Source organism: the organism of the source record quoted next, unplaced genomic scaffold (genome assembly GCF_019419815.1).
Source record: "Pyrus x bretschneideri cultivar Hongxiangsu unplaced genomic scaffold, Pyrus_bretschneideri_v1 Contig4, whole genome shotgun sequence".
Classification (NCBI taxonomy): domain Eukaryota; kingdom Viridiplantae; phylum Streptophyta; class Magnoliopsida; order Rosales; family Rosaceae; genus Pyrus; species Pyrus x bretschneideri.
Window position 1 is genome coordinate 10,905,808 of NW_025999723.1, and position 11,684 is coordinate 10,917,491.

The 11,684-nt window shown below is 37.9% G+C and overlaps 2 protein-coding genes across 2 annotated transcripts; one reads left to right on the forward strand and one right to left on the reverse strand.

Annotated features, from left to right (window-relative positions):
• The first annotated feature begins 5,376 nt into the window (after window positions 1-5,376).
• On the forward strand, window positions 5,377-7,970 carry LOC125468922 (zinc finger CCCH domain-containing protein 1-like). The gene is given in 7 exon segments (XM_048565698.1): window positions 5,377-5,401; window positions 5,995-6,170; window positions 6,415-6,603; window positions 6,705-6,972; window positions 6,974-7,058; window positions 7,061-7,494; window positions 7,664-7,970. Coding segments are annotated over 4 exon segments (660 nt in total). The 5' UTR covers window positions 5,377-5,401; window positions 5,995-6,170; window positions 6,415-6,603; window positions 6,705-6,936; the 3' UTR covers window positions 7,769-7,970.
• Window positions 7,971-8,122: 152 nt separating this feature from the next.
• LOC103929339 (phospholipase A1 PLIP1, chloroplastic) lies at window positions 8,123-11,185 on the reverse strand. The gene is given in 8 exon segments (XM_048565700.1): window positions 8,123-8,606; window positions 8,608-8,655; window positions 8,873-9,289; window positions 9,383-9,442; window positions 9,630-9,758; window positions 9,760-9,796; window positions 9,798-10,132; window positions 10,217-11,185. Coding segments are annotated over 8 exon segments (2,052 nt in total). The 5' UTR covers window positions 10,871-11,185; the 3' UTR covers window positions 8,123-8,234.
• Window positions 11,186-11,684: the final 499 nt, after the last annotated feature.

An 11,684-nucleotide genomic window follows, 5' to 3' on the forward strand; every position in this document is an offset into this window, starting at 1 on the left:
AATCATGTTTTGGGGTACTGCAGAGGAGGGAGGGGAAGAGGAAAAGTTTTTCATTTATGTTTTGTTATTAAAAAAAGGTATATATAAATGAGTCCAAATTTTCTGCACCCAAATACCCTGTGGCCCCTCTAAATATGTAACACGTGTCCACCCACTCACTAATCTTAACTCTGTTATTTTTTCTGTTATCCTTAAACTTATGTTATCTATTAAATTTTTGGAAAAAGAAATTGCAAAAGGCATATAACATCTAGACTCGACCAAATATCCCTTTGTCAGTGCAACTCTCCTTCTTCCTCGTTGTGGCTTCCAAAGTTCTCCGTTTCATGATCAAGCATTGAACCATGGAACCAAAAATTCATATGCATAGAGTAGAGCACGACCCTGGAGAAGGAGCAACTATAAGTTAATTTTTTTCTTATTTTATTTGTGAATGGGACATGTGAAGGGGTTGAGATAGATTAGTTAGTGGAGATGGTTGTTTGTGTTTTTTATTATTGCAGGCCTTTGCCCAGATTTTGGTCTTTAGTTCCATTTTAATTTTCTTAGTCTCCATGTCCAAGCACTGTACTGTGGAGCCAAAAATTCATGTGCAGAGTGTTGAGCACAACATAGAAGATGAACCATGGAGTCAAAAAAAGCCCGTGCTAAGAGATTCATCTATTAACTTTCCTCCCGCAAATGACTATGTAGAGTACAAGTGCAGAGAAGCGCCACAAAAAGGTTCATCGAAACCACTGACGTGGTGCATGGTTTTAATTGAGCACAAACAGGTGTTCAATTACAATTGAAGTGTTATGACCTACTACAAATGAAGAGACTTTTAGTTGTTTTCTTGTCAATGGAGTTAACTTCTAAAAAATCCTCATCGTCAATATGTTCGAATTCTGGAGTTTTTATCAAATAATATGTCATGGTCTCATCCAAAGAAACTAAACTACTATCTGATATCAACTAATCCGTGCTAATACAAATTGAAAGATCACAAAACCTTGATATAACCATAATAGATGAAGATGCCAACAGCACTAGCAGCAATGAAATTGGATACATGAGAAAAGGTCATGAAATATTGATGGCAACAATTCATATGCTTATCAGCTTATAAATATCACTAGACCATACAAGAATTGAGTGAAATCCCGATTTTAAACCTAAGTAGTTTTACTCACTCAGACTCTACCATGCGTCGAGAACATATTAGCATGACTCTTTGAAAAATACATGGACAAAATCATCAGTGCTACAATCCTTTTCCACTCATTCTCCAATATCATCTTAGTTTTCATTTTGTACGTCTATATGCTAACTTTTCTCTTGGCTTGTAAATTGAGATCCAAGCAAATCCAGTTCTTCTTCCAGTTGTGTCTGCATTCATAAAACATGGAATGAAATAAAATATATCATTGTTTATGTACAAATTACTCAAAATAAGCAGTATAAGTTTTTAGATTAACTATATTGGTAGCCATGTTCAAGGAACATTACCGATAACTGCTTACGATAATATAGCCTCCTATGTGGCTTTGCTAGCGTATATATAAGCATGCACACAACACAAATAAAAATAAGTTTAGCGAGTAACATACTTCAAATAATGATAAGGTGAATTACTAAATACACTTTAAAGTGATAATACCTAAGCAAATTGAAATGGTTGTCTTAATTGCATGTGTGGAGGCGTTACATTTTGCTCATGGACTGGAAAACTCGTGTTTAAATTATTGCCACCAGAAAGCTATGCAATGCATGGGTTGGACAAAGAAAATAAAAAATGACTCAATAAATTTAAGAAGGAAAATGAAATGATAAGCAAACACAAGTTAAAAACTAATAATGAAACTTGAGGAATACCTGAACAAAGTTTGTAGGTAACTGATTCATAGTTTGGATTGGCACACCCATGGTTAAATTATAAGCAGTATGTTCATGGTAGTTGATAATACAAATTAGTAACTAACTTAACGCACCCTTATGAAATTATGTCTACGAATTAAAGATAAAACATACCTGTTGGATTGGGAGGGTGGAAGCCATAACACTTTGTGTGGCAGAGTACTTGATGTATGCAATGCCTTTTTTCTAGAACTTTTCTTTTTTTGTGGCCTTTTCCAAAGCACTTTTTGGCCTACTAGATCCATTAACTGATCTTTCTTTAGTTTTAATTCCTCTTACTCTAGTGTTATGATCGCCATCCACATAAATACTTTCTTCAAGCAGAGACAGATTATTGACAGCTGGGGAGAGGGCCTGAGGAGCTTTTTGAATTTTGTTTTCCTTGAAGGATGCTTCAACATCTGCCAATGTGTTCGTAAGTGCCTTTATAGCAATTTCATACGCTTGTTGAGATTTTGATACCCTTATTGCTAATTGAATATTCAACTGGCATATCTCTCTATAGCGCCTTGCTACTTCTAACTTTGGGTCACTTTCACTTGTCATGCAAGTAGATTTTGCACTTTTATCCTTAACATTTCTTGCCCATCTCTTCATAATGTATTGAGTAGGAATACTCTTGATATTTTTTGTAGAGAGAACCTTTAAAGCATGAGCACACAACATTCCGGCAAACTCGAACTTCTTACAACTACAAGATATGATGTTGTTGATTGAGTCATATGTGACAGTATGATATATATGCCTTCCATGAGGAGCAAGTCCATATTTGCTCACTGTACCACCCTCACCCAATAAGTTCAACACACAATCATGAACTTTACATAGTTCATTCTGAAATACAGTAAACACTTTTGGTTGTAAACACTAGCTGTATGCTTCAAGATTTCAATTGGAAATGACAACGCTATAGAACTTTGACTTGCTTTAAAGTCGGTCTTTAATTCTTCATAATGGCGATCCTCAACTAGTATCTGAAAATGGTTAAAAAAACGCAGCAAATCATGTTTGTAATTGGCATACCTCTTTAGAGAACTATTCATGCTTTCGCTACGTTGGGTGGTGGTGATATCAATGCAAAAATGATGTCACCCATAAACCAAAGCCCATTTCTCTTTTATGCAAAACATTCCACGTAACCAATCATCACTTTCGAGATTATATTTTTCAAGCATGTTACTCCAAGCATTTATAAACTATTTTTCCTCCTCCTAATCATATATGCAATGGCTAAAGTCTTTGGAAAAATCCTTAAACTCTTCAAAAACACTACTAAGGTGTTTCGCGAGATTTTGATATATATGCCAAATGCATAATCGATGACATGTCTGTGGCCATATTTCAAGCAACGCTTTAGCCATTGCAGCATCTTGGTCTGTAAGAATGGTTTGTGGTCTTTTTCCTGACATGGCCTTGGCCAAAGTGTCAAACAACCACATGAAAATGGAGGTAGTCTCAGCATACAACAATGCAACACCAAATATAACTATTTGCTTATGATTATTCACACCAACAACATAGCAAAAGGTCTTCCTTCTCTATTTTTCCTATAGGTTGTATCAAAACATACCATATCACCAAAATAATCATAATCAACCATCATTTTTGCATCTGCCCAAAAAATGTTAGTTATCAGATCATCTTCATCCACTTGTATTGCATAAAAAAAATTGGGATCGTTCAATTGCATTTTTTTGCAAATATTCCAACACTCCGCCAATATCCCCTATCTTCATTTCAGTTGTTCGCTTAGAACGTAAGTAATTCCTATAATCCTCAGGAATAAACCCAAGATTTTCACGATCACCAGCTTGTCTACTAAAAAATTCAATAGTTACTTTTGGAGCAATTCCTGAACTATCAGCCATATCAGCTAAGGTTTTTTGGGCAACACTAATGTTCCTGTGAGCTCTAAAAAAATGTGTCTTAGACGGACTTGTTGTCTCATGTGTATGCTCGGCAACAAAGTCAACCACAAGATACTTACCAGGTATGGGAGAATTTTTTTGCAACCTTGTTTGGCACCCAAATCTAGTCTCAGGAAGATGATGTTGAACATTATCATCACGTTTATTAGGTCCAGGGTAACCTTGAGCAGAGCAAACAAAAAGCCTGTCTTTGAACGTGCCGTCTTCCCTTCTATGTGCATTACTTCTTCTAATGCCTAAGCCAACATGATATGCATAAGTCTTGTAAAAATTATATGCTTGAACTTCTGTTTCAAACTCCAAACCAACTGTTGGAATGAATCAAAACAATATTTTCACCATCCGTTATATCATCTAACTTTTTGCACTGCACTCGCCTTCAACAAAATTATTCATGGAAGTATCACCTTCAAAATCCAGCTTACGATGTGCTTCAGTTTGATACTTCATAAAGTTCTTTGTGATGTCCATATTTTGAAAGTAAAAAGAAAGATTGTCCACAATTAATTGTGATGCTTCCGAGACCATAATTGGAATGGAATTAAAGACCAAAATCTAGGTAAAGGATAACAATGGTAAAAAAACAAACAACCATCTCCATTGACTAATCTATGTCAACCCCTTCACATGTCCCATTCACAAATAAAATAAGAAAAATTTTTACTTACAGTTGCTCCTTCTCCAGGGTCGTGCTCTACTCTATGCATATGAATTTTTGGCTCCATGGTTTAGTGCTTGGACATGGTAATGAAGAACTTTGGAAGCCACAGTGAGGAAGCAGGAGAGTCACGCGACAGAGGGATATTTGGTAGAGTCCATACGTTGTAAGCCGTTTGCAATTTCTTTTTCCAAAAATTTAGTAGATAACAGAAGTTAACAAAAGTTTAAGGATAATAGAAAAAATAACAAAATTAAGATTAGTGAGTGGGTGGACACGTGTCGCATATTTAGAGGGGTCACAGGGGTATTTGGGTGCAGAAAATCTGGACTCTATATAAATGAAAAGAAAGTCTTTCCAAATCCATCCAAATGTATAAACAAGGTCCAGACAACTCCTCCAAAATTCATATAAAAATCCTTTCAAATCTTTAAGATTTAACAACTCTTATCAAATCTACGCTTACAAATATATTTAAAATCCTTCCAAATTCTAATTTGACTACATCCCTGAACTCTCACTAAGAGAATAGTTATCTAAAATCAATCGTTAAAGATATAAACAACTTCTTCAATGACAAAAAATTATTTGAAGGTGCCAAAAGGCTTTAATGATCAAATTTTATTTTCAAAATTTAATAAACACACGCATAACATACGTTAGTTATGCCAAGTTTTCCGGTGTTGGGTGCAAATAGCAATTTCCAAGGCTATATCTAAAATTGAAAACTTGGCCAGCAAGGCCACGGAGGCACTGTAGAAGTCCATCCCCAAAAAGCCCAACTCAGTTTCCAATTCGGCAGAGTAGTCCCCGCTTCCAGCACCCCTTTCTTGTTCTTCTTCCTTAATACCCTCGCACCCTTCTCTTTAGGGGGGCTCAACGGTGTTTCAGACAGGGATTGCAGAATCACGACCAAAAGGTTTCAACTTTGTTAATTGTTATGCAATTCAGAAGCAACTTCTTAGAGTTAATCAATTTTTAATTTTTGATTAGCATATACTCTATTGATATGAAGTTTGGATTCTTATTATTTTTTATTCTCCATATAAATTCTGGGTTCAATATCTTACACGTAAATCTCATACTCCACATACTCAAATCTCCATTTATGTAATGAAATACTTACTACTACTGTTGATATTGATTCAACATTTGATATCAATGGCAAAGATGGTTTAGATAATTATTTGGGAGGATTAAGGAGAATTACTTTGGGAGGATTAAGAGTAAATTTTTCATTCTCCTTGTAGTAGAGCTAGTTGTGGCCAAAACTTGGGAAACTTTTAGATTTTTGTGAGCTTAATAATTGGGATTAATCAAACTCTTTCGAAAAAGTGAAAAGCTTAATTGGGAGATATGGATGTATTCGCAGAAGAAGGAAAAATGTTAACTTGGGAAACTTTTAGATTCTTGTCAGCTGGATTGGCAGCATTAGGGTATATATTAGAGACTAAGACCAGTGTCTATAAAGCGCATGAACTTGGGTATATGAACTCCTTTTGGTTTTAGCAGGAAAGAAAGGAATCAATTAGTTAAAACAGAAGCCAAGCTTGATATATATTCAACAATTAGCTTGGAATCCTGGTTCCGCCCTGATTATGGGCTCAAGGATTCATGCGTCTTCCCTTTCGTTTCATTTCTTTCCCAGGAAAGAAACAGCAATTTTGCAGGACTTTTTTACCATAATGGTAAGAGTTTACTGGTTTAGTACTGAGAAACCACATGATACAACGACCCTACAAATTTCTTTCTCGTTCTCTTCAATAAAGTTTAAATTTTCTCTTTCTATTGGTCGAGCCATTTTCTTTTGAGTTGCACTTTGTTTTCCATTGTTTATTAGTGTTGGTTGATTTCCATGTATGAACCTTTTTTTCTTTATTTCTGGAGTTTTTTTAGTTAATTTATAAAGTGAATTTTGTTTTCCGCCAGCAGCCATAAAACGAGAAATCCAGAGCTACCTCTCCAATTCTTAGTTCGGCCATTCAGCTCTAATAGACTCAAGTTGTGGCAATTGACCTAGGCCTTGGAAACTGTACTTTGTTCTACTTGCTTTGGTTTCCTGCGTTTCTTTTTCTTGTGTCTACATGGCAGATTTGGGTGAAAATAAAGAGCCTGGGGAAGGTATTTTTGGTTGTTGATGAATGTTTTTTGTATGCTTACATTGCATATGCTCTATACACTATTCATAGCTTTTTTTCATTTCTCGTTTGCAACTTCTTCAGAAGCCATCAAGGAGGCAAAACATTAGAAAGCGAAGGACTGATGAAGATGAAGAGGAGGATGATTCAAAATCTGGGACATCCTTATCAAACCAAAGAAAGGCCCCAAAGGCTGCTGGCAAGCTCTTTTTTCTAACGACCCTCCAAGAGCTCTGTGTCTGATGACAGAGCAGTCTTTGAGTTTGAGTCTTCAAATGAAATCCAAGTTGAAAATGATAGCAGGGCAACAGCGACTATGGAGACTGAGACTGAGTTCTCCAGAGATGCACTGAGCAGTTCGAGAAAGAGTTCTCAAGCAGGCAGAAGAGGCTTTGAAGGGAAAGGGAAAAACCACCGGCAATGAAAAGTTGTATAAGGGATCCATGGATATACTGATTACAAGGCTGGGATCCGAAGAGAACTAACAGTAGCCAGTGAGAAAGCAGGAGGTGCCCATGGGCCTCTCAGGGCCTCTGCTCACATCAGGACTTCTACGAGATTTGATTATCAGCCAGACATCTGTAAGGATTACAAGGAGACTGGTTACTGTGGGTATGGAGATTCCTGCAAGTTTATGCATGATCGTGGGGACTACAAATCTGGCTGGCAGATGGAAAAAGAGTGGGATGAAGCAGAGAAAGCGAGGAAGAGAAAATTAGCTATGGGTGACGATGATGTGGATGAGTCTGAGGAAGATGATGATGATGTAGATGATGGCTCGTTGCCCTTCGCATGTTTCATCTGCAGGCAACCATTTGTTGATCCTGTCGTAACTAAGTGCAACCATTACTTCTGTGAGCATTGTGCACTGAAGGTGACCCCTCTTTCTTAATGTGTCATCCGCTTTCTTGTTGTTGCCATAACTTTATGATATTAAATTTTGGTTTTTGATTTATGAATCAAGTATATCAAGTAGAACAGTCTCTTTCTGTTTCTGTGTGTTTCTTTCAAGCATTTTCTAACCTTATGCTTTTCATTCACAGCATCATTCGAAGAACAAGAAATGCTTTGTCTGCGACAAGCCTACTCTTGGCATATTCAACACAACTCACGAGATACGAAAAAGAATGGCTGCGGAGGGTAAATAACCGCTAATACTTATTATTTCAAAACTTTAAAGATTTGTGGCAGGAATGGTTCTTCCCCTCACCCCCTTTGGTTAAGTGTTGAAGAGAAAGTTCACTTTTCGTTGTATGATAAAATTTGGAAATGCATAACAATGGTGGCAAAGCTAGTGGAAAACTTTATCCTCTTCTTTGCTAATCGGAATTAATAGTCAGCTTTGTTTGATTTGTAGTATCGGAAAGCATGCTTGTGCTTATTTACTCATTGTTTAGTATTAAAGAAAATTTAAGACAAAAAAGATATTGGAAGAAAATACTTTACAGTAATATTACAATTCTGTACTTAGGACGTAAGGTTGAGTTCATAGATACAGTGATGGTTAGGATCTAAGAGATGTACACGAAACAGAGAGAACGAAATAAGTCCTCTACTTATTTTCTTATGAACATCTTCTATATGCATGTCGAACCCCACCCACAAACAGTAATTTCAAACTCCCGTGAGTATCTTCTTAGTTGCCATCCTGCTGCTGTCCAGATTACTTTCATGGCTCCAGGAGTGTGGAGATGGTGAAGTAAGTAGCGGCCGCACGAGATTCCTTTGTTTTCTCACTCTCCGAACAACCGTCCTTGTGTATTTCCTTAGGACCTCATTCACAGCCTTTAGATAGTTGCTTGAGTCATGGTCTCGTAGAATTGTACCTTCTGAACCATAAGCTGTAGGATCACTTAGGGTTTCTAGTGGATGCGGGGAGTTCAAGAAAGTTGTAAGGACACTTGAAGAGAATCCACGTTGGGTCTTGTCCAAAGCATATAGGGCGTTCCCCGGAGGAAGTAGAGGGTGTGGAGGAGATGAGTTCTCAGTCAGGTTGGAGAATGAATAGTTTGCCCATCGGAGAATATAATATTTTCTGCATAGAAACACACACAATAAGAAGTGAATTAGAAAACTTGCCTGCACTAAAAGTTCAGTAGGTAGGTAGTCGATATCAAATTCTTGGTTCTCATATAACATTTTATACTGCGTAGTTGAAGCCTTATGTGCATGAATGATATTCTCTGAGGTTAAATTGGTAAAATTTCAGGTTACTTTAAAGCTGTAACCCATAATTTGTGAAGGATGCTTACATTTTTTGTTAGACAAGGGTGTGACCGAAATGAACCACTTAAACGCTTGAGAAGTGTAGCCACATAGTTAGGGTAGTTGCAGGAGAAGGCTCTAGGGACGATATCTCTATGCATCATCACGGAATGGATTTGACTCTCATCCACGCTCAGTATGTCAAGTATTTTCTGCCCTCCGCAGAACACAAATGGTGAGCCAAATGTGACAACTGGTTGAAGAGTGGAGGGTTTTACACAATTCCTACTCAGCAGCATCAAGTGGACTAAGAGAGAAAGGCTTCCTCCAAGAGAGTGGCCTGTGAACTGAAGCTTCGCTCGCTCACCATGTCTATTCAAATGTTCGGTTATTTCTGGCATAAATTGCTTGTACATTCCCTTCGCTGCTTCGTAGATTCCTCTGTGAACAAGTACATCTGTCCCCTGTACAAGGATATGAAAAGGTTTGATTAATCATTTTTTTTCCTTCTGAGACAGTATCAAGGGAGGTCTCTGTAAGACTCTATCTATGCTTACCTCAAATTTCGTAGGTTCGAAGAAAAGATTTGCCTGCCAGGATGCAAGGGAGTCGGAACCCTGCAGGTAAGAACAATTTGCATGTCAAAGCATTTACAAGTATGCTACTTGATATCTCCTTGTTTCAGAAATCAGAATGATTTTGCCACATGAAATCAGCCTATTTAATCCCACAATTGGATTTGAAAGGCTGTTGGAGAGCTATTATCAAACACATATCTAGTGGGATGAAGGGCAGAAAGTTTACCTGAATCACAAAACAACGAGTATACGTACTGGAATCATCACAGACAAACCATTCACAAGGTGAGGAGTTGAGTGACTGAAGGTCCTCTGCTGTTTCTTGTTTCTCCTTTTCCCCTGCTGCAACCATTGCTGTCATTGCTGATGCTGCCATGGAAACTGCAACCTCTGGCTTGTAGCTTCGAGGTGAGTACCCTCCTTCCTCTCGGGATTTTCGCCATCACCCTCCTGCTGCAATTTGGACCCGGGTGACATCCTATCCGTATCGCGTGACCGCACATAAGATGCGGCTGAGGCAGCAATGTTGTAAGCAACAGCAGGACGGCATGGACGCTTGTACTCAGATTCTACAGCTTTCTCCAAACTGGATTCACTAGCTACTTCAGCAGCTACAGGTACACGATTAGAGTCGTCATCTAGTTTAGCTTTGATTTCATCTTCTTCGGCTTTCTTTTCTAGTGAAGTTGTTACTAATTGTAGGTCAAAATATCTCTTTACATCATTTTCCTGCACGAGTTAGCAGATGAATTTATTAATCTTGTTAGAAATATTGAAGCTCGATTTGTGAAATATGCTGAATAAAAAACGTACCTTGAGTTGTGGTATCGCATAGGCCATGTTGCATAAGAAGGATAACTTGGAAAACAGCTTGGTATCAGACCATGGCACTTGAACCAAAAACCTCCGGAAAAATTCAGGACTGATTTCTCCCTCATCGTCTTCTGCAGCATAATCCACCGCACAGCCACCCTCCTCACTGCCACTTTCACACTCACCATTTTCACCCGCTTCACAGACGCTGTCTTCATCCGCATTGTCCTTTTTCTGCCTATTCCTCCATTTACTTCTGATTTCTACAAGTCTCTCTACCCAATTGGTTCTTTTTCTCTCCTCACTGGCGCTCTCCCCAGAGTTCTCCGTACTCATGTCCTCCCCTACGCTCATATGATTACTCATGTCCGGATCAAAGAATGATCTCACCGAGTTTGGGAGAATGGAACTCGAAAACTGAAACGGGAAAATCCCCACGGAACGGCTGTTCTTTAGTTTTGGTTCCGTTGCTGCTGCGTGGATACGATTGATGCGGCAACAAAGATGGTTGTCCGACGAAGACCTCCGCATGGTAGCACGAACGTAAAGGTCTTGGCTGGAGTTAGACTGGCGGAGACCATTGTGCTCTTTGGAAATGTCTACAGTCCTGGCGGAAGCGGCCGAGGTAGGAATAACTAGTGAACTGCATGCCATGATTGGACCAGAACTGCAAGTAATGAAGCGTTTTCCTGGAAAAATATTCAAACTTTTGGTTAGCTAAGAACTCAGAATTATTTGATTTTTTGGCCGAGTTCTTGAAAGCAAATCTGTTTATGGTAATGGACTTTTATAATCATACACTAATCAGATCCAAGCTCCTCGTTAACAACGGTGCATTGCCGAATTACGATTTTGTGCACAAGACTAATTACCAATCTTGGAATAATGCGTTTTGTGGTAAGGGTTTTGAAGTCATTTGACATAATAATTAGACAAAATATAGCTATTGTCTTGACAAAAGACAGTGAAATCCGAGGAACATAATAAATCCGTTAGCTTGTAATATTCTGCCAAACTATGAACCCACATGCGTAGGGACAAAAATGGCGGGAAAAACCATGCAACTTTTTATGCTTAAAATGAGATTGCATTGGGGGCAAAACTATTCGCCAATTATTCTTTAAAAGTGAGACTCTTTATAGATTTTTCCATCATTCTTCATCCGCTTTCATTCCTTATTTCTCCTAATTCCTCATTTAACCGATGTATATTTTCTTTATTAAAGTATCGCTAACACAAACTATAAAAACTTAAAATAAAAAAACGAAATCATCATGAAACGAACTTTTACTTTCTCATTTCTTAAACCCCTCAAAACCAAAAGAACATCTAGCAAGCACTGTAACTCTTACGTGTCATCAGTTTATGGAGATGAAACCAAAACACAACTACGTACCATTATGTCTCTGCCTGTGTACTTGGAACCAAAACAGTTTTTGGTACTTTAATTGGATGTTGATTTCAATGG